The sequence below is a fragment of the Dermacentor silvarum genome, chromosome 7, assembly GCF_013339745.2.
Source record: "Dermacentor silvarum isolate Dsil-2018 chromosome 7, BIME_Dsil_1.4, whole genome shotgun sequence".
Taxonomy (NCBI): domain Eukaryota; kingdom Metazoa; phylum Arthropoda; class Arachnida; order Ixodida; family Ixodidae; genus Dermacentor; species Dermacentor silvarum.
Genome location: NC_051160.1, coordinates 72191598 through 72217996, shown reverse-complemented (window position 1 = coordinate 72217996; position 26399 = coordinate 72191598). Strand labels below are relative to the sequence as shown.

Sequence of the window (26399 nt, the reverse complement as noted above, 5' to 3'; positions counted from 1 at the left end):
CGATGGCGGACGTCATGTTAAAATCATAATTAACCTGTCAACGTGTGGGCTGCTGACACCATTTTCACTGCCTTCTCTCCCTCGTACAATCCAAGCTTTAAAACTCTGGTTTAACAGTGCTGCTATCCGGAACACGTGCATTTTGGTTAAGGCAAGTTAGCTGTGTGGGAAAGCCTGCTGATCAAATTTCGCATATACCTTATTTGTTTATCAGAAATCTGTGCACAAGGGTGCAAGACTTAGCATGATGACACAAAATGTTTCGGCAATGACCGGCTGTGACTGTATGCCCAATCCGTTCCTTTGGCTGTCTGAGACGAGTCTTGACCCGAGTGCGCAGCAAAGGATTTAGCTGAAATTGAGTATGGAGTATTGATGTAGTTGCTGACCGAAAAGTCTGACATGCTTGATTTATTCAGAAAGCTATTTGGAGAACTGCAGATTCGGCCGACTGCTGTCCTTGTCTGTCTGCCACAGCTCAAGCTGTGTCAGGCAGTGTCCCTGTCAGAGTGACATTTGTAACAGCGAACAATATTGTGCCCTTGTCGGACTGCTTCTAAATAGTAAATTCGCATATTCAACGTACCCAACTACCTCGACACGTAAATAAAATTTTCTATGACAATTTATGGGATCTGTTTCTGTGCAGCAAATCGAATGGCTCTGTTGGTCACCTGATATTGCCATCATACATGACATGTTACACAAGGCCAGTGGCAATACTATGAGGATGATCCCAAATAATCAAGCATGTCCAAATTTTCTTTGCCTGAATTATCTTCACCAACTTGTCGCAATACTGCACCACTGTGCTTGGGTCCAAATCTCAGAATTGGCACACAGGAGAGGTGGTGGTATTAGCCCAAGTGCACATTCCCTGACTAGCTTGGAGGCTGTTACATTTGAGAGTTGCTCAACAACAGATTAGCAGCTGCATTTCTGTCGCATTTTTGTACACCCTGAACATCACGCATTGTACAGTATAGACCACTTATAACGTAACCGCTTATAGTGCAGGACCGGATATAGTGCGGTCTTTTCAGACTCCCGTTAAATTTCCCATAGCACTCCATGTATACACGTATCGCTTATAGTGCAGTTGCGGGAAACGAAATACCAGTTACAGTGCGGCTGCCTGGGAGTACGGAAGTCAGCGGATACTGCGAACGCTCCCCTCAAACGGGCGCCCCAAGGAGTGCTCGAGGAAGAAAGAGACGAAGTGGAGGAGAAGGGCACGTGGTGCGAACGAACAGCCAGTGAGGCTGAAACCAGAATCTTGAGTGCGAGTCGTGAAATACCACGCATAGCGAGCGAGGGCCACGAAACTGCCAACGCCGGCTGACACTCGCTTCACGATAACGGCAGTAAACGAAACTTCAGGGAGCGGGCGGCGCCGGGACGGCACGGCGAAGGGCGCATGCGGAGACCGTGGAATGTGAGGGAGGAAGGCGGCAGGGAAGCGGATTTCACCTCGGCAACTCCGCCGCTTCGGTGGCTCCCCTCGCCCTCCCTCGTAGCTCCCTCACTTTCGACTGTCACCGTGCGCGCCCACGGCGCCGCCGCTCCAGCCGGCCCGGCGCCAGCTCCCGGAAGTTTCGTTTTCTGCCGGTAATCGGGAAGCGGGAGTTTGCCGGCGTGGGACAGCGCCGCTGCTTCCGTCTGCGCCGTAGCCGCAGCATGCAAGGTCAACACGTGACTAGAAAGTAGAGGAAGCATAAAGGAGAAAGAAGGGTTCACTGGCATTTTCTACGCGTGGCTACAGTTGCGTGGCTGAGACGTCGTCGGCACGTATACGCATGTTCCGGGGCAACGCAGAATCGGCGTCCTTGCCATTTGAGAGAGGGTGAAATTTCCGTTTTTGTTTTGTTTTGTTTTGTTTTCGCGCACGACATTGAGGGGTCTCTCCTAAGCTTTTACTCTATGGCGGTGCCGGAGCAATGCCGGTCGGAGGCGCCGCCGTGTGATTTGGTTCGAATGAACGAGATTCGACTGTAAATTGAATGCAAACATTCTAGCCGTATTCCTCGACTGTCGCATACGCGTGGCGGCACGGTGCACATGTTTTGCACGTGTGCCGGCCTTGAAAATTGTTGCTTTGGTTATAGTGCAGATATTCGCGACTCCGGCGACTTGCGTTATAAGCGGTCTACACTGTAATTGAAGCTAAAAAAATTGTGGTCACTGACTGCACTGCAGTGCACTGGTCAGTGGCATCAATTTCACTTTAGCATGTTACTTGACCGGCCAAGCTTTCATCGAACTCTTGGTGCAATGTAAATTGAAGCTGTATGTGGTGATGTGGGATCAATATCTGGTTGGTATTAATCTGGTTTTCCTTTTTTTTTCTCCTGCAGAAAATAAGGACGATAGAACTAGAAGGAAAGACCATCAAGTTGCAGATTGTGAGTACATCTGTCTTTTGTCTTGCAAGTTGGTAGTCAAGTGTCAAGTCAAAAATGCAGGAGAGGCTTTTCTAAAAAGGGTGATGCACCTGCAGCCCCCCCTTCCCCCGTCGCCCGCCGCCACCACCACCCTTGTGTGGGTGTGTGTCACTGTCGAGATGTACCAAAAAGACTGGAGCGATTGATACCTTCAGGTGTATCACTTATGCCTGACGCACAAAAAGCTCTCCCGGCAGTACGAGGGTTTTCACAGAACAGTGGCGGAAAGAAAAGCGAAAGTGGGGACATGCATTTAAAATTAAGGAGAGGGACAACAGACGAGATGATTCCCTGGCACATCTATACATGTTCCCTAGGAAGGAACATTTGCCGCTGCATTCTTGACCTGCCAGTGACTGTATGTACTTTGTGGCTTTGCTCGTTCATACTTGGTTGTAAGAGTGGTTGAGAAATGTGGCAGTTTGGTTGGCATGATGACACATGGGTTATGACGTGCACTGATTGCATTTTCCTCATACCTTCCTTGGATGTCTGAGAATCAACTGCCTTTTCTGTCTTTGTGCCACTATTTTTAGCCCTGCTCACAAGGCTCAAGTTATTTGTGGCCATTAAAAGAATGTGTTGCTGGGCTAATTGGTTCATACTTGCAGGATTAACAAGTGTGAGACAGGGAAGTAGACACTAGTAACTTCAGATGCTTTAAAGAGCATGCCATCCGAAAGTTTTAATAAAATGTTTAAATTGCACATGTTTACATTGTGAACTACCAGTTAAATAGTTGTCTGGAAAGCTTGGCATGAATGCGATGTAATTCGTCAGTCATAGTATCTTAGGTGGGAAGTTGGTCACACTCACTTACTACATAAAGAACTGACACTGTCTGAAGCTGGTGGGGTCAACTTTTTTATTGTTGTGCCTTTTCAAGTTGGTCACTGGTGATTGATCATGGGACTAGTGGTGACACTGCCTTGAAATTGTTGCACCAACTTTCGGGAAGTTGATTCTCGTGCAAATTTTTCACAACTGGTAATTATTCATACATTTTAAAAGTTGCAGTGCACTAAAAATAACCAAAATACACCAAACAACTTTGGTTGTCTTGCGTTTGAAAAAAACACAAATAAGTGAAAATGTGAAATCAGTTTTCGCACTGAAGTGATGGGTGCCCTAGTTTGGAGAGGAATTCAAGAAAGGAATGTGGTGCTCGTTTTTCCTTTAAAAAAAACCCTTTGAGAAGGTGCAAATGGCATTTTGAGTGACCTACCAGTCTTAACTGACTCGTTTCTGTTTAGTGTTTTGTGGCGACTTCTTTCTGGGGAGACGCCTCTGGCGATGGATATGCAAAATTCCGGAAGCAGGCTTTCCGAACACCTAGTTTGACCTAACCACGATGGCGGACCTCATGCTAGAATTGTAATTAAAGGGACACTAAAGGAAAACACTAAGTCGATGTGGACTGTTCAAATACCATTCCAGTAATCTCAACGCCTGTTTCCTGCCAAGAAAAGACTTAGGTTTACGAGAAAGTTGCATCTGAAGGGTCTGAATACCTTTATCGCAAATTCAAATCTCCTGCAACCCAACTGCGGAGTGGCAACATAAATGCCAAGTCTGCTGTTGTTGGTTAGCAAAACGGCATCCGACGACAGCGATACGGTTTTTTGCACAAAACGCAAACGCGTGGCTATGGAGAAAAGACAGAGCGGTGGATTTGCTGCTGCTTTTGGTCAAGTCGCTTGGACCGTTCGGGCATCCCGCGACATCACATGGAAGAGGATTTCTCTGCTACTTACAATTTGTACGAGTTTTGCAAGCCAGCAAAACCAGCGCTGGCTACAAAACTACTGAAACGCAAAAGCACGTGCAGCGCAGAGTCTAGTGAAAACGAAACCTTTCGACCGCTCGCGTCGTTGTCAAGGGTAATGCCAATGAGTTTTTTTTCTAAAGATGAAGTAGAATTGGACAAGTAACATTTCCTTTCATCGTATAATACAATAAATGTTTTATAATGAGTGGTACTAGTGACAGAATTTAAATGTGTGCCTTCGTCATCAATGCCCCGGCGGAGTCTCTAATCGTGTCCTGCATTTGCTTTAATTTCTTGATTGCTAACTCCCTGTTCACGATAAAATTGATGCCTTAGAAATTCTCGAGCAGTAATCTATCATTTTAGCTTGACTTGTTATTTGCGTGTCTTAGTGTCCCTTTAAGCCGTCAACGTTTGGGCTGCTGACACCATTCTTGCTGCCTTTTCTCCCTCGTACCATTCAAGCTTTAAAAATGGCGGTCTCGGGTATAACAATGCTACTAGCTGGTCCGCATGCATTTTGGTTAAGGCAAGGAAAGCCTACTTGGAAGCCTGCTTAAGAAATTTTGCATATTCAGTAAAACCTCGTTAATTCGACCCTTGTTAATTTGGAAAATTGGATAATTTGGACTTGTTCTCTGGTCCCGGCAGGCGTATGTATTCACTGCAAACACGTTAATTTGGACTTATTTGGCCGCACATCGGTTAATTCGCACAACTTCAGGAGCTCTGCTTGCCAGGAGCGCCGCAAAAGAGCAACAACAGCGCTAGCGTCCAACAGAAGTGGTGAAGTCTGCATTGGCATAGTCTTCATCAGAAATCGTATATGAATGACAGTGCTGGAACGCTTCGTGCCTATTTGTGCCTTTAAAGCCTTTATTCTTGCGTTTACCGCCGCTCATAACCCCGCATTGGCCTCATGCTTTCATAATTGCGTAGTCGCCATCCACAATCACGTCTATAGCAGCTGCAGTTTCTTACGCTGTAGTTGCAGCGAATGGTAGCTTCGTTCGAACTCTGTGCGTGTCAGCCGCGTGCCTTCAGTACCGCGAGGTCACCATTCATAATCGCGTCGATAGCAGCCGCAGTTGCGGCAAATAGTTGTTTCGATTTGACTCGATGCAAAGCTGTTGAGGTTGAAGAGCACCGGCTACATCACGATAGACGGACAATCTCTTGGTGATCAGCTCACTGGCGAAAAAAGTAATTGGGATGTGCGCTCGGTAGTGCAAAGCGTGTCGCAAATGAAGGCGCATGCCGCGGCTGGGCTGCGGAGGAAGTTGAGGGTCCTCAATCGCAGCTGCGAGAGCCAATGAGTGACGAGGATTGCAGCTTCCACACTGCTCTTGTGCAAAGTAAAAACGATATTTGCTCATTCATTCACTAAATAAAAGCGTGTTGACATAAGTATTTGCTTATTGTTTTGTGGATACCCTCGATAATTTGACATTCGGTTAAATCAGACACATTTCTTGCGGTCCCGTGAAATTCGAATTAACGAGGTTTTACTGTACCTTGTTTGTCTACCAATCTGTGCACAAGGGTGCAAGACTTTGCATGATGACGCAAATGTTTCGGCAATGACCGGCTGTGACTGTATGCCCAATCCGTTCCTTTGGCTGTCTGAGAGAAGTCTTGGCCTGAGTGCACAGCAATGGATTTTGCTGAAATTGTGAGGCCACATTTTAAGCGGCCAATTATGCGCCTATAAAGGGGCACTAAAATAAATTGGCTTTCAGTATTGGTTGTACGCCATGTCATGTGGAGCGGCCGACTGATTAATTAGGTTTGGTGGTGATCATTGAAAAATTTGAATATTTAGGAGTACGAATGCAGTCGCTGGCCGATAGTTCGGACATGCTTGATTTAATCGGAAAGCTTTGCCGTACCACCACTGGATTTCTGTACTTAATGCACTAGGACAGCTTAAATTTCGGACATTTTGCAGTGTGCTGTTCAATATTGAATTCAGACTCCGCTTCCAAGACTACGTGCATATTTGGCCGCAGAAAGAGCGATATTTTTGTTTTGGTAATCCGGCAACTCTATATGGTCGCTTGTATGGCATGGTCGTCGGCCATGTTGCCAGTGCCTTCACAAAACCGAAACTAACATAGCCTAGTCCAGTAGTCCATGGCTATGGGACAAGCCAAGCCAATTAAGCTCAAATGTGAAATCGGAGTATCACACTGAAGTGATGGGCACCCTAGGAATTCAAGAAAGGAATGTTTGCTCGTTTTTGATGTAAAACAAAAAAAAAAGTGCTTTTCATCTAAGGAAGTGCAAATGGCATTTTGAAAGTGACCTACCAGTCTAAACAAACTCCTTTCTGTTTAGTGTTTTGTGGTGCCTTGCTTCTATTGGGGAGACGCGGCAATGCACCTTGATGTGACGGCCGCTGTGCTGTAGCAAAGGCATTCCCTTGTCAGCTCTGCTAGAATAACGGTGTTCGGGGTTGTTGGCAACCTATGCTCCTGGGAATTGCATATCTTTGAAATTTTCAAACTTTCATATTAAGTATCGCTTCTCGGCACTTCGAGCCTAGCAGTCTGGCTGGGGGAGAGCCACCTTATTGTGTTAATAGCCACGAAACTGCACTGTATCTTAATGCTGTGGCATTTACATTGAGCGAACGCAGTCGAGTGTGATATTCCTCAAAATTCTGCAAAGCTTGCACATGAGCAGCAAGAATGGCTGGCGAAGTACAAGCTGACAAGTCATTTGGGTACGGGGTGCTCCTGATCACGTTGCTGGGTAAAATATTGCACCAAGATAGCAGCTGCAGAAGTTCTACTCCATAAATGGAACCCTTCGCTACGGTGTTTCATAGTCGTACGTTTCTTTCAGATAGTATTGGTCATTCGGAATAATGATTGAACTGTACTGGGACATTTTCAGGTTTTTTTTTTTATGTGGCTCATTGATTTTATGTACGACTTCAACTTGTGCAATGTTTTTGTCTTCCTAGTGGGACACGGCGGGGCAGGAGCGGTTCCGTACCATCACGTCCAGCTACTATCGGGGGGCACATGGCATCATTGTTGCCTACGACGTCACAGATCAGGTATGTGGCAGTGAACCTGTAAGGTTCTCCGTATTACCGTATTTAGCTTAGCTTTAATGTGCTCCTGATCATATAAAAAAAAGTAGCACATCTCCTGTTTTAGCAGTAAAAAAAATGTGCAGTTTCGACTATTTAATCTTCACAAAATGGCAATTTATGAACATTTTCGGAAACATTTTTGTTGTCCTTCACTGCCACTGCTTGCACTTAGACTATTGCAGGTGGTCTCAATTAACTATCTCTACACTTCATCGTATGATAAGCGTGTCTCAAGAATTTCAAAATACAGTAGAATCTCGATGATACAATCACCTCTAATACGAATTTCCAGATGATACGAATTTTTCTGTGGTCCCGGCCGAGCCCCATCACTTTGCAACGTGCTAGAGAACGGTTGTTACGAATCGATTTTCGACCCGTGTCGGTTGATACGAATAAACGCCGCCCCACCGATGGCCGCGAAAGCGAACAGCGTGCAGTCACGCGCTTCCTCCCTTTCTCTTTTGGTGCGGAGGCCGCGACTGGGCCCGAAGAGTCTGAAGTGGTGGTGGTTTTGTTGCTTTCGTGCTTTTCCTCCTTTTACGCGTGCCATCGGCCGGACGGAGTGGCTGCTGTGCTTCAGGCCGCGTTCTTTGTGTTTGCGCCATTTTGTCTAGTCGCAGCGAGCTATGTCTACCGAGATACGATTTCGGCTGATTCGCGCGGCGTGGGAGCCTCCGTTGGCACGTCTTCCGTCGACTGCGTTGTCGGTGCTGATGGCACAGGGCAATTTTCGGTTTCGCTGCCAGAGTCGCGTGGTGCAAGATAGCGCGGCACGTAATCCACGGTGCAACGTAGCACTGCACGTTCAGTCAGGGCGCTCCTCCGCTTCTCCCGCTAATCGCCGTATTTTTCTTGCTGTAGGAAGCTTGCGCTTCCGTATTCAGAAGGCATGCTTTGTCCAAAATTTCTTCTACAATGAGTGACTATCCATCACTAACCTGGGAGCTCTCAGTAATCTGAATTCTGCGTGTCAAGTGAAGACGCCGGCGTGGTTTACGAAGCAGACAACTGCGGTTGCCATCTTGCCCCTGTCACAGCAGCAACCAATGGAGAGACGCCTTTCAGTACGGCAGCCAATCGGAAGCCCGCTTTCATCGGAGGGCCCGTGTGACTACCTATCACAGACCCGCGCTTCTTTTGTGTTTGTGCGTCTGTTACAAGATGGCGACTACGGACGAATTGAGAAGCGGAACTACAGTGCCTAGAATAAGTATATTCTAGGCACTGTAGCGGAACGGCAAAACTTTGAGCTTTCGAACGATACCAATATGGCGGCGCTCTGGTGGCGGGAAATATGAGATATGTCTTCGTGAACTGCGGTGATTTTGCGCGATTTAAAGCTGTTTACTCACCCGGCGCACTGACGAATTAATCTTTTTCAGGCACTTTTAGTGCGTTTCCAGCCAAACCATTTTGATACAGCTTAGATTAGGCATTGCAGATACCGAAGCGCGTGGTTTTCAAAAATCGATTTTTTTCGTGATTTTAGCGATGTGATCCCCGCGTCCCCATTAATTTGGCTAATTTTAATTGCATTTCGATGATACGAATTTCAGCTAATACGAATATTTTTTGTGACCCCGTGAGATTCGTATCATCGAGATTCCACTGTACACATGTGGTTCTCTTGCTGCAAGCTTAGCATGTAAAATAACCTGGGAACAGCATACTTGAAAATGTGCCTTTGTCGCAAGCCTTTAAGAAAACTGGCTCTGTTACCTTGTGATGACAACTGGTGATGCTGGCTCTGACACGGTTGGCTGTTGCCAATGCCATAAATGTCGTTTTGGTTTCGTATCCAATTGTAATGTGCGGGCCATTTTCTAACCTATTTTCTCTGAAAGAAGGCGAGTGTTAGGTTCATGTAAATAGGTTAATTTAGACTCGTCTGGTGCAGGACAGTTCACATGCATTGTTTAATGGCCTCAAACTCCAGAGTAGTCTTGTAGCAAAAGTGTACCCACTCTGGATGCAATTTCTTTTTTGCGCGTCTGAGTAGCCTCCTCGCTACACCACCGTCGGCACATTCTTTTGCTGTATCGCAGTGGGGGCATATCTGAATAAAGCCCAGTGGCTGATTGTAAATGTGGGGAACATATTTGGGAGCCTCCTCTCGCCCGAAGTGCTGTGGTTGTGGGAAAACTGGCTTTTTCTGGAGGTTGTCAACATGATGATAATCTAGATGTGACCTTCTGTGATGGTCTTCTTTCTTCCTTGGATGTCTGAACGTTGGCACACAGCCTGAATTGCCAGTTTCTATTGGGCCCACTCTTCCTCAACGTTGCTAGAGTAGCTTCAGTTGTAAAACTCGGCGGCGTTACGCGGAACCGCCAGCGCCTTCATGGCCCTGCCGTCGCACCCGGCTTCACTTCCCCACTAGCCGGCTACGCAAACTGGCCGGACGAAACACGCGGTGCAGCGTTGGTGTAGCCACCATAGTTTGTGTATTCTGTGGTTGGTTGTTGACGGGGGATTTCGGGAAGCATGTCATCCGCGAAACTGTAGCCTTCGCTGCGTTTGTTAAGGATATTAGCAGACGATGCCAACGTGCTGCGTTCCTGACTGCAACAAGCGGCTATCGGACGATGTCAACAGTTCGGCGCGCCACTTTTTGGTGTGCCCCCAGCAATGCGACACTTCGCTTGGCGTTGAACATTGAATCGCTCGGCGATTCTTCGTGCCGACCGCGAACTCTCTGCGAAATCCATGGTGTGTGATTTACACTTTCATGAGCAGGACATCTTGTTTGTGCATATTATCAATGGACAGACGGTTGAGGGACCACGAGACAAGTGGACACTTGCCGAGGGTGCGGTGCCGAAAGTGTTCCCGAACCTTCTCTTGTATCTGTCGAACCAACTGGGGGAAAAAAAACGCAAACGAAGAGTTGTTTGGTGACCTGTTCTAGGCCATCTTAGAAGAGCTGTCAGAGAATACGCTGAGTCGTGTTGGGTGCCCCTTGCGCTTTCAGGAACTGATTGCACACATCATTAAATTTTTAACAGCGGAGCTGTTTAAGCTTTTTGCTTCCCCGCGTCGTGTTCGCAAAAACTTGCCTAGCGATGACGTCGCTGCGCACAGCTGCGCCTCGCATCACCTTGCAATAGCTAATCGATAATCGATCAATAAACAATAAATTCCCGAAAATGCTGCGGATGACTTGGTAGTGATTAGCCTAGCCCAAATACGTGGCCAATACCTTGTGATAGCCAATGAATAGGTAATTGATAATCGATCAATAAATTCTGGAAAAGCATAACCCGTAAGGCTAGGACCAGCTATAAGTGCCGATCAGCTCCGCTGTTTTTTTAGCCTTGTGCTACTTGTGCAAACTACGCTAATTTTTATTTAGTCACGCGCATGCATTCATGCATACCTTGCAGGAACCTTGCATAAAAATGCAAAATGCAATTTGATAGTTCATTGAAACCCACCACAGTGGTGCAATTGATAGGGCAGGCATAAAAATTCCGTTGTCGCAGATTTTTGTAGGTGTGAAATTTACAAAACTGAAAGGGGGTTTACTGGTACAGAAAAGTTGTTACTCCAGCAGTAACTGTGGCTCACTTGCTCTTGCTGTCCAACAATGATGTGGCAGGGCTTTCGCGTTCTGTTGGGTGAGCCGTCGTGACATCGTGTAGTCATACGAAACGCGGGGTTCTATTGGGAGGAGTTCATTACACGAGGTCCAGCCAGAATAGGCGCATACCGCCTGGCGGTGTCTTCAGTCTGATGAAGCAGTATTATTCCGAACACTCCTTAAGCGAAAGCTTATGATAGCCTTTGCTCATTTCATCTTTTCGTATTGGCCTCGACAATCTTGATGACAGCGGCGGTTTGGAATGACATAAACGGGACGTGCTGCTACAGGCTAGCTCGGCGTGTAAAATTGCATTTGAATGAGCTTTCGTAATGAAAGTGCCACATCTCCATCGCAAACTATGCATACTACTACAGTCGAATCCCCCTACAACGAAAATTCCACCACGACTAAGATTTTGATTCCCCGTGAGCTGCCCCTAGAAAGTAATACAAAAAAAGTCTCTTCATAACGAAGGCATTTTATTCGGTATTTCAGTTTCAACGAACTTTTTGAGAACGAAACTGGGACTGAATTGAAGTTGGAACTGCTGAGGAGTAAAATTGGAAGGCCCTTCCAAAGCTGTGACGATCATATGTTCGCTTGAACGAGGTTTTCGCGAACAAAATCAAGTTCAAAGTACCGATTTACGCCACTGCAAGTCATAGCCACGCATGGTCATCACGCACCTGCGCAAGACCGCACGGGATCACCACAATCGCTGCCGTTTTCTGTGTGTGTGTCCGGTCGAAATGGCTATGCCTGCGAAGCGTAAATTTTTCTGTCTCGAAGGCATATACCGTATTTATTCGAATTTAGGCCGATAGTTTTTTTTTCAAATAATCACATACGAAACTCTAGGGTCGGCTTAGATTCGAGGATTTTAAAAAACGCGCCAGTTTTTAACTGAAACTGATAAATATGGTGCATAGTTAGCGCCATCTAGAAAAGTCAGTATCGCAGCCGCTACTAGCCGCGCCAGTAGCCAGCTGAAGTACACGAGTGACGTCGCCACTTTGACCTGCGTCGTATCGGTATGGTGCAGCATCGGCGCGCGGGAGATGGTTTTTGCGTGCGCCGCAACATGCGCTCCTTCCAAAAAAGCAGCATATCTAATGCGCTAGGTGGTACTGAACATAGCGCACTGTTTGAAGATGTCAGCAGTAAGAAAGATAGCGATGAGGCTAGCAGCGATGGTGACATAGAATGAGCTCGGCATGTTAAAATTTAATAAATGCTGTTTCATTTTGCGAATGCTGTTCTCGCTTTTTCGTTCGGCCTACATTCGAGGTAAGTTGTTTTTTTTTTTCGGACTTTGAACTTTTGGGGGGTCGGCTTAGAATCTGAGTCGGCCTAGATTCGAGTAAATGCGGTATGTGATCGCAGAGGCAGAAAATGGAAGGAAAAAATTTCGCAGTTTCTCTCGAAAGGCGAAGCATCGATTGCGATAGCAAATTAGTAGACGGCTATACGAACTAAGGATCGTAGTTTTATCAGCCGTAAAAACTTGTAAACATTCGCTTACGAACTAAATTTCCAAGCACGGTGTCATGCGCGCACAGGTAAACATGAAGACATCTCGCTCGATGACTGCGGAAACTTGGTGTCAACAAGCTGGAATTAGAATTGATTAGAATTAAACAAGCTGCAATTAGCAGCGAGCGAATTGACCTCCGTGTGCCGTCTCTCGCTTCAACGTGAACTAAACGTCAAAAGCACAGTGCACACGACTCTACCGGCACTAGTTGCACTTTGCCCATATCGTAGATCGCTTTGAAGATGAGGCCAGCCCGGGCGCGCACTTTGTGCACAGCGCAGATTGCTTTCAAGATGCGGCGCCGCAGCCGCTGTTGTCAACATGTTGCCAATCTATCGTCATCTAGGGAAAACGACAACCCGGTAGACACAGACTCCGGCGACTGCTTTGAAAGTAATGGATCCTTTTGACCTCGTCTTAAGTTACCAGAGCCCACGACAATGACATTGCGATGGCTCTTTTAACGGACTGTGAGGCTCGCGTAACGGCTTTCGGTAAGCGCAAGCTTGCCAAGTTTGCCGACTTTGTCATAAATATGCAATGAAATTGTGATAATTCAAACCGGGGCTTCATTGCGACGGTGCATGTGCTGCAAAATGAGTGTTGTGCGATTGGCCGGGCCTGCGCGTTGAGTTGGGCATAGGCCGCAATGTACGAAAAGTACTGCAACAGCGGCGCAAAATGCATTCTCTTGTGAAGTTGACACTTTATTGACCGCCTTCGGTACGTCTCAACCTTTGCCCCCACGCCATCGCGAAGATTTCCCGGACGATGGTTTCGGTTTCATTCGCAGCTTTGCCGTTTGGCGTACGTATATACAGACTAATTTCGCGTCAACGAAGTTCCACCACGACGAAATTTTTCGCGTGTCCCGTGAATTTCATTGTAGCGGGATTCGACCGTACCCTAGTTCTGTGCAAAAACTTGTGCCGCCAGCTCGAGGTGACAATGGTGATGACACTAGCTCTGACAGCCCTGCTGCTATTAACAGTAAAATTTTGATATTGTGAACTTCAGCGGACTGCGAAAATTGTTCATTATTGTGAACCCCAAAATGAACCTTTATGCTCATTCACCCATAAGTTGTCACCATATGAGCTATTCACGAATACGTTGGTGTTGGCTTTTGGCCCACGCTGTTCGTATTTTCCATAGATTACGCCGCCATGTACCACCGACGCACCATCGTGAAAACACCCATGTACAGTCGAACCCACTTACAGCGATCCCAGATATAACGATCTACCGGTTATAACAACTACATTTTGTGCATTTACGATTTCTTGACCCTCCCTTTGGAAACTGCTTCCATATCAGTCGAATCACGATAATTCGAAGGGGCCCGAAAATTTGTTTGAAATAGAAGTTCGACTTAAAAGGATTTATTCTTGGAAGTATTTGTGCACTATAGCACGATGCACGAACAGTGCGAGTCGTGAAATATTGCAGCGCGCAAGCAGACAGCGAGCGAGGACCATGAAACTGCCCACGCCAGCCAACGTTCGCTTCCGGATAGTGGCAGAAAACGAAACTTCAGGGAGCGGGTTAAGTTGGCGCTGGGCTGGCGGGGGCAACGGCGGCACGCGCAAGGAGACAGTCGAAGGTGCGGAAGGAGGGAATCTGATATGGCCTCGGCAGCTTGGCGCTCGGCCACGCTCCCTCAAGGGCTGCAGAAGATGACGCCAACCTCTCGTGCCGAACCACTTTTCCTTCCTCGGCAACTCTGCAGCTTCGGTTGCTCCCCTCGCCTTCCCTCTCAACTCCCCCACCTTCGACTGTCTCCGTGCGCGCCTGCCGCCGCGCCGGTGCCAGCTTAGCCGGCTCCCTGAAGTTTTGTTTTTTGCCGTTATTGGTAAGCGAGCGTTGGCCGGCGTGGGCAGTTTCGTTGGCCGGGCGGGGCCTCCGTCGCTGTTTCCCTCAGGACCGCAGCGTTCAAGGTCAACACATGACCAGAAAATAGAGGGAGCAGGAATGTGAACGGTTCACTGCCAAAATCTCCGTGTGGCTGAGACGTAGGTACGCGCACGCATCTTCTGGCACGACGCAGAAACGGCGACCTTGCCATTTGAGAGAGGGTGAAATTACCACCGAATTTTTTTTTTCCATTTTCTTTCTTCGCGTGCAGCGTTGAGGGGTCTCTCCTAAGCTTTTGCTCTACGGCGGGGTGAGAGCAATGCTGGTCGGAGGCGCCGTCACGTGATTTGGCACACTGCTGAGAGCATTGTCGGAGCACGGTATGTTCGAATTAACCGGCGCACATGCTTGCGTGTTTGGATTACCAGGCGTTCTCGCCCATTGGAATACACAACTTTCACAGGACCACAGCGAGAGTTTGAATAAACAGGAAGTACGAATTAAGTGTGTTCAAATTATAGAGATTCGACTGTATAACGAACATTCTTTAATTAGTCTTACTGCTACAACAAACGCTTTGAACCCAGTCACAGTAAAGAGGGCACACGTGAAGCACCAAAGTACGGCAGCGCGACCAAACTGGGCACACGGCAGCGCGCGCCCTGCTCCAGTCCAACCGTGTCGATGATACGGCCTTCGAGATGAGCGAGCGACTGCCTCGTACGTATTTCAGAAGCCACGGAGATCACGCATGGTCACGCATTTTCATCTGGTTTTCAAGGCACGCCTCCAGGGAGGAGGTGTGCCGCGTGCAGCATAAACGGCATGGTGGGTGCGCCGGTGCAATATCGAATGCCACAACGGCGTCACTCTCATTATTGCGCAATTGTCCGTGCGGGACCATGTGCATTACCCCTTTGTCAACGATTTGAGACGACCATCTGTCTTCACCATGGGAAAAACGGCAGCTCAAGCATTCCTGTTGACACTGCCCAAGTCGGCGAGAATGCTGAACAACACGCTGCTGCCAGGCAATGTTGCAAAGGGTCGGTGGCTACTACGCTGTTATCAGGGGATTACAGTTTGGCAGTTCTTCATTAACGTGTTACTGATTGGTGATAAAGGTTTGCATAGATAACATAATTTTACGGCTCTTGTGTGACAGACGTGCAGTCGTAATGCCGAGACCATGATGTCGGAGATCTTCGCAGAATTGCGGCATGCCGCAGTAGCTTAAGAAGTTTGCGCATAATGCTAAATAGAACACTTCACACTCATGTGCAGAATAGTCATCTCCTGCTGGTTGCGAAATATATTGTAAGCTTTGGAATAAAAAAAATGGTGGCTGCACTTGCAGTTTTGAAATGATATGCGATCGGAACTGGGCACTGCATTGAAAGAGCTACACTATGCCGCATTTCATTCTTTAGATGGACGTTTCTAACAGAAGTTTGCAGCGGGAACAAAATGACTGAAAATCTTATTTTCAGACCAAAGTGCTGCCGAGTTGTAACTGATGACGCCAACTACCATGAGCCTCATCAGATTGCGGTTCTGGAATGTAAAACCCCATAATTTATTTGAAATGTAGTCGTGCCACTGCACGAGTAGGGGCAATTTTTAGCGTTTTTTAACGTCGAGTCTATAACGAACTACTGATATAATGATCACTTTTTACGAGACTATTGAGTTCGTTATAAACGGGTTTGTCTGTACTTAGATTTAGGTGCACGTTAACCCCAATTGGTCCAAATTCCGCAGTCCCCCACTACGATGAGCCTCATGATCAGATTGTGGTTCTGGAACGTAAAACCCCATAATTTGAGGTGTAGTCATGCCACTGCGTGAGTAGGGGTGTAGCTTTAGCGTTACACTGCATTCAGTGTTTGGCCCTAAACTGGCTTCTGGTGGTTGTCAAACATGATGACGCACATAGACGTGACCTTCTGTGATGGTCTTTTCTTCCTTGGATGTCTGAAAGTTGGCGTGCCAACCCAGAATTGCCAGTTTTTGTACAGGCCAGAGTTGCAGATCTATTGGAATATAAGCTGTGCCACTACAGTTTGTACATAGCGTTGCTGTTGTATAGTTTGTGGGTAGCCGCATTAATATGCCATTGCGAGTGCATTTTGTTGCTGCCACCTACACTGGGACGCCGCATTGTGACGCCACATTTGGTGTGTGGGTCCTGGTGCCCATGTACTGGCTGGAGGTCGTCAAACAGGATATAAAACATCCATACTTGACCTTCACTGGTTAAATTTTACATCTTGCATGAAACTTTGTGTAATATGCCATAACTGGCAATTTTGATGAGGAACAGAATTGTATGTGCGGATTTGCTGTTGCCTCTACCGTGGCACTGCAGTATGTGCATTGTGTTATGTTGGGACTACATGACATGTAATTGTGGTTTTCCATTTTTGGGCTCTCTATAGCATGTTGCTGAGTGAGCACAGCTTAGCCAAGGATATTAGTGTTTTCTTCCCGAGGATTGACACTGTTCTTATCTCAGTTAGCACACTTTATAAGGGCGAAAGATGGTTAGGTAAACTCGTGCTACTGATTTTGTTGTGCTTGATTTGATTCCTATGCTCTCTCGATTGCAGGAGTCATTCAACAATGTCAAGCAGTGGCTTCAGGAAATTGACCGCTACGCCTGCGAGAATGTCAACAAGCTCCTGGTCGGTAACAAGTGCGACCTCACGACAAAGAAGGTGGTTGACTACACGACAGCGAAGGCAAGTGCTGCTTTTTGTTTCCAAATTGTTTCTCTAAATGTGCTTCTCAGTCCAATTATCAAACTGGTAAGCATCAACAGATGCTGTCTTGTTTCATAATTGCAAACTGGGGTTAAAAGTTGTGAACGTCACAATGCTGTTGCACTTCTGCACAGTTGCGGAACTGAACTTGTAATGATCTCCAAACGTGGAATGCAAGAAAAGTGCAATACAGGTTTGCTCCTTGACACCCTTTGAAAACATTTGGCTTCAAGAGTTACATAATTTAAAGCCTCAATAACTTTAGAAATTCTGGAATTTCTGCTTTGGCTGAGCTCATTGTATTTTGCTTGCACATCTGACCCCACATTTGGTGCAGTTAAAAGGCCAAACATATTCAGTTTGAGAATAACTTCTTGGGCGAGTTGGTGTTTACTCAACACGATACTTAGTAGCGCAAGAACTCGAAATAAATGTTAACAGAAGAGAGGAAGCGCTTGTCTTTCCTTTCCTCTCGACTCTCACTGTTATCTTTTATTTCGAGTTTTTGCGCTACTAAGTACCATGTTATATATTCAGCCTGGTTAGCTTAGTTGGAGCTCAGGGGCCGTTTGGTCGCTAGGCACTTTTTTTGTGTATGTTTTTGTGTACGTTTTTGTATTTGTGTCCAGTAAAAGAAAGCTCCTGCACTCTTTGAGGTGTGTTTTGTTTTGAGCTCTCAAAGGTAATGTTGCTTTTTATTTCTTGAAAAGGTCTTGTCAGGTCATTGGAAGTAATCGAGGAGAATATAATCCGTGGTTATGGGGTGATGGACTTGGCATGATGACACATACTCCTGGGAATGATGTAAAGTGATTATTTTCCCATCAACCGTTCCTTTGGCTGTCTGAGCACAAGTCCTTGCACCCCAGTGTACCGGATGTGACATTCAGGAACTTTTCGCTGGCTACGAACTGTGCATTGCAGGGCGACAGAGGGAAATAGACGCTTAGATTGGGTTACAAACGTTTCTTGGTGTTTTAAGGCTCTCATATTTTGGGGTTTGCATCAGTTTACTGCACAATGTATGGGAATGCATAAGGTTTCTGATATGATGCCACATCAATATTAGTGAACTCTGAATTGATACAGCACTTTAAGGTTTTGTTTTCCATCTGTATAGTTTGAGTATGTTGTGTACGATTCTTTTCACTTGTACTTTTATTAGAGCCATTCTTGCTTTATTTGCAATGTTGAAGCATGTGATGGTTAATCTATACCAGCCAACTTTTATCATCTGATCATAATACTAGTGCCATATTTGTCAAACTTGTTTACGATTTTTGTATGGACACCAATAAGCTTTTTTTTTTTTTTTTTCATTTGCACCTAGACTAGGGCAAGCAGAACAAATTCAGGGAAAATACTAATAATCCTTGACTCTTGTAGCCAAATTTTTTTAAACATTTGATTTCATGGACCTAAATGTGCAGCAAGAACTTGTAGAACGGCAACTGAAATTTCAGCCGCTATTATGTGAATGTCTTGTGAATACACTTCATATATATATATATATATATAATATATTTGTGGCATAGCTCAACCTTGCTGCGACTGCGAGCATGCCAAGTGCCTCTTGACAGAACCTCTACAGCATGGGTTCTCAAAGTGGGTTCCACAGGCCCCTGCTCGGGGTTCCGCGAGCCACTGATAAATTTTCCGTGGTCCCGCGCTCGCCAATTAAGTGGCTAAAACGGCGAACAAGAGGTGTGCTCGATCCAGAGAACTTCCATTACCCATGCCCGAGTGTCAAAAAGCTCATCACAGCGCATAACGGCAGTGCGTGAACTGTGCAATAGATCCATCGCAAGCAGCTAGCCACCCAACCTCTCAAAAACGGGCAGCGCGCCTAAGCTTTCGCACTTGAATCTCGGAGGCCTAAACTTACCAACATGTGCATTTCTCCCATTTGTAGATAGGGTAGGTGCCGATAGTGTGCGCACGGACGTATTCGTCGGAGGAATAAAAAGAAATGTGCGGAGCACCACAAATGCGCGCTGCGAAAGAGCAAAAACGGCGCTTGCGTCCAAAAACGAATCGGCGCAGTCCGCATCGCTAGGGTCCTCAGCGGCAATCGTACGCGATACATGACTGACAGCAACGCCGGAATGCTTTGTGCTTATTTGTGCCCTCAAAGCCCTTATTGTTGAGTTAATCGCCGTGCTTCCATAAGTGCGTAGTCGCCATCTGTGATTGCGTCGATAAGCCACCACAGTTTCGTCCGCAGCGGTTGCGGCAAACAGTACCGTATATTGCGGAATATAGGTCGACCCCCTTACCTTGAAGCAAAAAAGTCGACATACAAATTATTAGGCACAAAACTTCCGTTTTATTCATCGTACCGTCAGTGTGAACCGTCACTGCTCATTCGTTGGAGCTGTCTTCACTCTCGTCTGAAGACGACTGCTTGTCGCTAGCTGCGTCCCACAACATGTCGTCCTCGGTGCCGTCCAAAGAGTTGCTGATGCAGCATTTTTTTAATGCCCTCACCACCATATCGTCGGGCAGCGAGCGCCAAGCCTGCGACACCCATGTGGCCACAGTGGCGAGGGGCGGCCTGCGCAGCCGGCCGGTTGGGGTCTTTGGGTTGTCGCCGGCCATCCACTGGTTATAGAGTTCACGAACCCGGTCTTTAAAGGGCTTATTGAGCACTACGTCGAGCGGCTGAAGCGTTAAGGTCATGCCTCCCGGAATGACGGCGAGCTCCGTCCTCCCGTCGTGGAGCGCCTGCTTCACACCTGCGGTCAAGTGCCCGCGAAACGCATCCAAAACGAGCATGCTCCGACACCGCAGGAGTGCACCGGGCCGCCGATTCCACACTGTTTGTATCCAGTTGACCATGAGGGCCTCGTCCATAATCCCTTTTCATTCACACGAACGACAACGTCGCACGGGAATGCCTCTTCCGGCAACGTCTTCCTCTTGAAGATTAAAAAGGGGGGCAGCTTTCCGCCGTCAGCAGTGCAGGCAAGCATCACTGTGAAGCGCGAATGTTCGTTCCCCGTTGAAAGAAGTTTCGCTTCCTTCGCGTCACGTTCGCACACTGTGGTGGATGACGGCATGTCGAACCACACCGGCGTTTCATCGGCGTTGCCTATCTGTCCAAGCATGTAGCCATGCTGCTGCCGGAGACAGATGACATAGCGCTGGAATTCGACCAGCTTGTCCTCGTATGCCTCCGGCAGCTTCTGACAGATAGATGTGCGCCGGCGAAGTGCAAATCCTTTGCGTCGCATGAAGCGGCGAACCCAGTAGATGGATCCCTTGAACTGCTCCCGCGTTAGGCCTGATTCACGGGCAAGCTCGATCGCTTTGATGCGTATCAGTTCAGAAGTCACTGGCAAGGATCTGGCGCGATGCGCGCGGACGAAATCCGCCACCTGATCTTCAAGTTCAGGGTGCACCGCGCGGCGCCCGCGAAAGGAAGTCTTCCGAGCGTTGTACGTAGATAGCTTGCCTTTTTGCGTCCGCCAGTAGTGTACGCTTTTTTCGGAAACGCCGAAGTGCCGCTGCACAGACATGTTTCCGTTAGCTTCCGCGTATTCAATCACTTTCATTTTTCATGGAGCTTAGCAGGGTTCCCTGGAACGAACATGCTGGAGAACCCCTGCTCTACAGAACAAAGCCATCTTGAATAAACAGTGAACATCTTGAGTAATCAATTTTTAGTATGTGTAGCATCCTAATGGGCCGAATGCAACGAAGAGGACTCATTCGCATGAATTGCAGTGCCAATGAGTAAAACACAGGCTTGACTTGTGTAAAGGCAGGAATAGTTCATCCATTTTTCTAGATGGGAAGAAAGCCAGAATGATTGAGGTCTACAAACATTTGTTTAAACTGAGGTTAGATGTGCATTGCATGTTGGGGAGGCAGTATTGACTAGCTTCTGTGGCGTGTTAGGCTTTTAGGCTAGTGGCACACATTGCCCCTGATACAGTTAAACCTTGTTAAATTCGGATCTCACGGGACCCGAAAAAAAGTTTGAATTAACCGAATGTTGAATTATCGAGGGTATCCAGAGAACAGTAAACAAATGCTTACTCTATGTCTGTGGGGTCTCACATGTGCTCTTGGGACAAAGGAACGACAACACAGTAGTGCAAACAATCAAAAGGGGATTTATTGCACCTTTCTTACACTAATACACACTAGCCGAATTACAACCAATAGAACATACACATGGGCGCGCGACAAATCAAGGAAGTCCGACTCACCGCGACCCGATAGCGAGCGAATACGTTCGCCCCATGCTATGACACCATCGCCTAGTCGTTCACGTGTACAGTCACGCGAACGGTGGCGCGCTCGAACGATCCGTGTTCGTCCATACCGGTGTCCTGCTCTTAGCCTCACGTGTTGGCCGCCGATCCCAAGCCCCAAGAGCGAGAGTGCCTTCGACCTTTTTCTCCCAAGTCACCCCGCCGTTCGGTGGCGTTAGCATCGCGACACTCGCGCCATCTCTCGCAACGCGCTGCAACCACTACGACCACCGCCAGCACTTAGCCACGCAGTGAAGCCGGACCACAGGAGACGCGTGAGAGCCGCGCATTCCCACACGTCAAACTCTATTTTATTTACTGAATGAATCGGTAAATCCTGTTTCTATTTGGCACAAAAGCAGTGTGGAAGCTGCAATTCTCGTCGCCTCACGACTGATCAGCGCTTGCTGTGACGAAGGCCTCGGGACTGCCTTTGCAACATGGTCGTGGGGCGCCTCTTCGTCCTAGACGAGTTTTGGCGCACCGCGCACACTTGCCGATTATTTTTTTTGCCATTGAGCTGTTTGCCAACAGATCGTTGATCCATTGCGACGTAGCTGGTGCTTTTCGTCCTTGACAGCTGCTGCCATGTTTGTGACAGTGTGCACACGAGCCATGCACCTAGTCAAAACAACTGTTTGCTGTAACTACTGTGGATGGAAACGCGGCCGCTATCGATGCGATCGTGGATGGCAACCGTGCAGTTCGGAAGGCATGTGCCGGAGTCATGCACCGAGTCAAAATGAAACTTTACCAGAATCGCTGGGGACGAAACTGTGGTCGCTATTGACTGATCATACTGATTGTAGATGGGGGGGGGGGGGGGGCAGCTTCTCCTCTGCCAACAGCTTCTCCTCTGTCTCCTCTGCGGTTGCTGCACTGTCTCTTATCTCATCTCTTATCTCCGCACCTTTGTATGCGCTGTGCATTCGCCGCTCAACTTCCGTTGCAGCGATAGACCGCACGAACCTTCTCCCGGTGCGACGGCTGCGCTTGCTGCCAGCGTTTTGACAGTCGTCTGCGGGCATTCAATGTGATCTATTCATGTTTGCTTGTGCGCGCTGACACCGCGCTTGTTAGTTCAGTTAGTAAGCGAATGTGTCCAAGTTTATGCAGCTGATAAAACTACTATCCCTACTCCGAATAGCTCTACTAATTTGCTATCGCAATTGATGCTTCGCCTTTCGGGCGAAACTGACATTTTTTTTTTTTTTTTGGTACAGAGTAATTGTGCTTGTAGTGCAGGCAACTTTCTGGGGCAGTGAAGCGAAGGCTACAGGGGCTGAGTTTCTGCACTGTGGGGGGTTCGTTCTGTGTGAGGCTAAGGCTGAAGGCAAGCTCCGGATCCGGCCACATGCAGTCGTTCCAACGTACTCCCCACCCGTAGCGCGTGCGATCGCAGCTACGTAGGGTTCGGGCGGAACAAATGGCTTGCCTCATTGCGTGTGGGAGTCATGCAAGCGAGGTCACTCGCGGGTCGCAGCGGGTATATTCGTGGGGCAGGTCAGGTGTAGCAAGGTCAGAGAGGCCCGGGGGTCACGCAGTTGAGCTTTTATACCTTTCTACCTTTTCGCGAGGGGAATGTTCTCGCCCGTCGGATACCTTCCCTCTTGCGCGTTGTGAGAGGCGAGCAAGAACCGGGAGAGGGCAAAGTGCCTCTCTCCCAGTGCCTTTTTGTCTCGGACAGCACAGACAAAAAAAGCTTTGCTTGAAAATAAAAAGAACGCTACTAGTTCGTTGCTGCGATTTTGTGACATACCATTTGCAAACTCGTAAATACTGGATCTATGCTTTAAAGGAGAGACCTAAGGAAGCTTACTTGTCGGACATGTCAGTATTTTGCTATCTGACCAGGAAAACAATGCTTCCCACGTGCAATTTACACCCTGGCAGTAGGCACACATTGCAATGGCACACATCCGTTCATGCCAACAGTTCTATAGGCAATGACGTACTCTGAGAAAATGTGCGGATATGTACACATTCTTTCACTCTACGTGTCTTTTTTCCCTTTGTTTTTTTCATCATTAGCACACAAATTTCACCTTATTGAGTAGAATGGCATCAAAATAAACTGGGATGTTGTGAGTTCGCGTAAATGTGCATTTATGCACAACTCGAATGTTTCTTCAGGCGAGAAACCCTAGGCAGCACAAGGTTGTTTCCTTTCGATTTCACATGTGCACTCGGCTGCGTTGACTGGTATTTACGTGCCCCTCTCATTTTACTGCCGCAGGAGTTCGCGGACCAGCTGGGCATTCCCTTCCTAGAGACGAGCGCCAAGAATGCCACAAACGTGGAGCAGGCATTCATGACAATGGCGGCAGAGATCAAGAACCGCATGGGCCCCCCGACCACGGAGGCAAACCTGCGGTCCGGCGACGGCAAGATCAACCCGGGAACGCCCGTCCAGCCTCGCAGCTCTGGATGCTGCTAATTCCGAAGACAAACCCCCCCCTTCCCCCTTTCCCCTTCTACACCTAATTCCCACAGTTCCAGAAAGACCTCCCAGCCTCCTCCTCCTCCTTGTCTCTTGCTCCCCCTCCCTTCATCTCGTCCTCCAGCGAGGGAGGCAACAAGGACGTACACACATAACACAAGACACTACACACGAGTGGGCACACTCACACCAAGAAGGCTGCAGCTGCCACTGGGACGTGCGAAGAGGAGAGCAGGAGCAGCGACAACTGGTCCGCGTGTTCGCTGGCCGCGCCCACTTTCCTTCCCCTGCTGCTTTCTGTGTAGACTCTCTTCTCCCCTGTTCCCTTTTTCTTGTTGGAGAATGTTGGCACACAGTGACCCGTGTTCCTCCCGTCTCTTTCCCTTGCGTTTTTGGACCGCTCCAAAAAAGAACCTCTTGCACTCGGTGCATCTACAGTGTGACCCTGTCTACATGCAGAGCTCTTCTTCTGCTGCCTATGTACAGCTTCACTGTGCAGTCCCTGCCGTCTTTAGGTTTGATGCCATGATCGGTCTCCTGTCCCTCCTATATTGGCTGCCTTTTTTTTTTAATATAAAGTGAACTGTTCTTGTGTACGTATGTTAATATGTTACTTTGTCATTTGCCATATGCCTGTGACCTCGCTCTGACACATCGCCCACATTTTCCTGAACTCTTGTGGGCTTGCAAGTTCAAGCCAAGGTTGTTTTTACATTCTGTTTGAGTCTAAGGTGATGAACTTAGCTGGTCACCGGCTTGATGTTTGGATTATTCCTTGCGTTTTGTTGGTCCTCTCCGCACCATGCAATTCGAGTTGCTGCTCAAAGTAAGGCGAAAGGCTCATTGTGAATGTATGCCTTAAACTGTTTGTTGTCTGAGCCATTAAAGTGTTTCACATGCATGGTCCACCAAGAACTTGTGAATTGTGAGAGTGCTCTAGCTAACATGTGTCTCACATAAGTAATATCACCAACTCTTCCTTGGAAAGCAGTAGAGGGGAGGGACTCGGGGGTACAGTTAACATTCTGTAGCCATGCAGTTTGCATTCTGACATTTTTCAAAAGTGCAGGGAAACTTGGTGCAGAAGTGCAGCAGTGGTTAGTTTGCTAGATCAAATGTTTTGTACTGAGCAGTCGTGAGACATTGGAAGTGCTAGTGTGCACATTTTTGTATGTGGCGGTTGAGGAGTTGGTATGGACCTTGGTTGGGGGAGGCTACAAGGGGAGAGAAGTGTGCACATTTGGAGGCGTTGGGTATGCAGTGTTGGGGAACTGGGCATGCACCTTTGGGTTTTCAAATTACGGGCTACGAATGGATTGGCGTCAACCCAAAGCCAATCCTTGTCCTACGATGATCATTCTTTGGACGGGCCACGGTGCAGCGCCCCGGGTCTTGCTCTATTTTTTAATCTGCCGTAGCATTCCACACATACACAAACATGTCAAGCAGGGACTTCGTGAACTTGCAGAGTCGGAGGCTGGGAACTTTCGTACGGCCGTGTTGAACCTTGCGGGAACGTGGCATGACGTTGCAGCAGGTACACGGACGGTGCGTGTGCTGTTTCCCCCCGCAGCAGAAGCAGCGAAATCGGACTAATGGCTGGCGACAATAACAAAGCGCACTATTCACTTTGGCTTGTGCCGCTGCCTGGTTTGTCGAGGCTGGGGTTTTTTTTCTGCCGGCATGCGCTGGTCACGCTGGTCCGAGTCGTGAAGGGCTGTCTTCTATTAGCAATTTCTTCTTTTTTTTTTCTGTTGGAATGCCTGTATTACTGCTTTACATTTATATATATATATTATATGCTGTATATGGCAATGACCACCTCCACATGTAAATAAGAAAGGCGTAGGCTGTCTGTTGTGAGCTCTGTTCCCTCTCCCAGAGTTTGTGCTGGTTTTTAATGCAGTTTTTGTTTTACTCCTTGATATGTTTTGTCTTCTTTGATTGCAAGGTTGTTCAGTGACCAGCCGAGGACTGGAGTTCTGCTGCAACTTTTGTTCTCGAAAGGGGTTTAACCGTCCTGCCAAATTCAGAAGAGGCAAGGAAGTTAGCGAGGTGCCGAGTGTATGTTGCTAGGAGTGGCACTTTTTTTTTTTTTTGTATGCATGCGTTGCGTGGTGTTACCGCCTTAGCCGAAGGAAGAAAAGGTTTTGTTTCTACAGTTGTGGCACTTTGCCACTAGCATTATTTTAATTTTTTTTGTCATTGCAACTGTGGGGTTGATGGGGTTGCGAGACTTGCCTGTGAGCTTTCCTCGCGGTCACTGTGTGAGCGAGGATATTTTTTCTTTTCTTCCTGTTCCTCGGGACGCTTCCGTGCTCGGCCAGTCGAACGTGAGAGGTGTACGATTTAGTGTATATTTGAAGCGTATTAAAAGAAATCTCTTTGTTGGGCGTTTCCTTGTCTTCTTGTAGCCTTTGTGTTGCACTGAATGTGCCAAGCAGTGGCACTGCAGAAAGTTTTCACGTAGGCTGTAGTCAAAATGCTGAAAACCAGTTCAACTCTGTTTTGTGGTGAGCTTTGCTGTGAATGTATTTTTGGCTAGACCTGCACTGACATTTTAGTAAAAAGTTGGTATTCAAGGTGGTGGCTTCGTTTGTTCTCATTTGTGGTGTCCCGAGGGCAGGGACCAGGTGGAGCATGCCTCGCCCG

General features: G+C 47.6%; 1 protein-coding gene across 1 annotated transcript in view; it reads left to right on the top strand.

Moving 5' to 3' along the window:
• Nucleotides 1-26141, top strand: part of LOC119458205 (ras-related protein Rab-1A) — a 38159-nt gene extending 12018 nt beyond the window's left edge. The window contains exons 4-7 of the mRNA XM_037720029.1: nt 2355-2402; nt 7178-7273; nt 16896-17027; nt 23544-26141. Of these exons, the coding sequence (XP_037575957.1) occupies nt 2355-2402; nt 7178-7273; nt 16896-17027; nt 23544-23744 (477 nt within the window). The 3' untranslated portion in view covers nt 23745-26141. The remainder of the gene's footprint in view (nt 1-2354; nt 2403-7177; nt 7274-16895; nt 17028-23543) is intronic.
• Nucleotides 26142-26399: the final 258 nt, after the last annotated feature.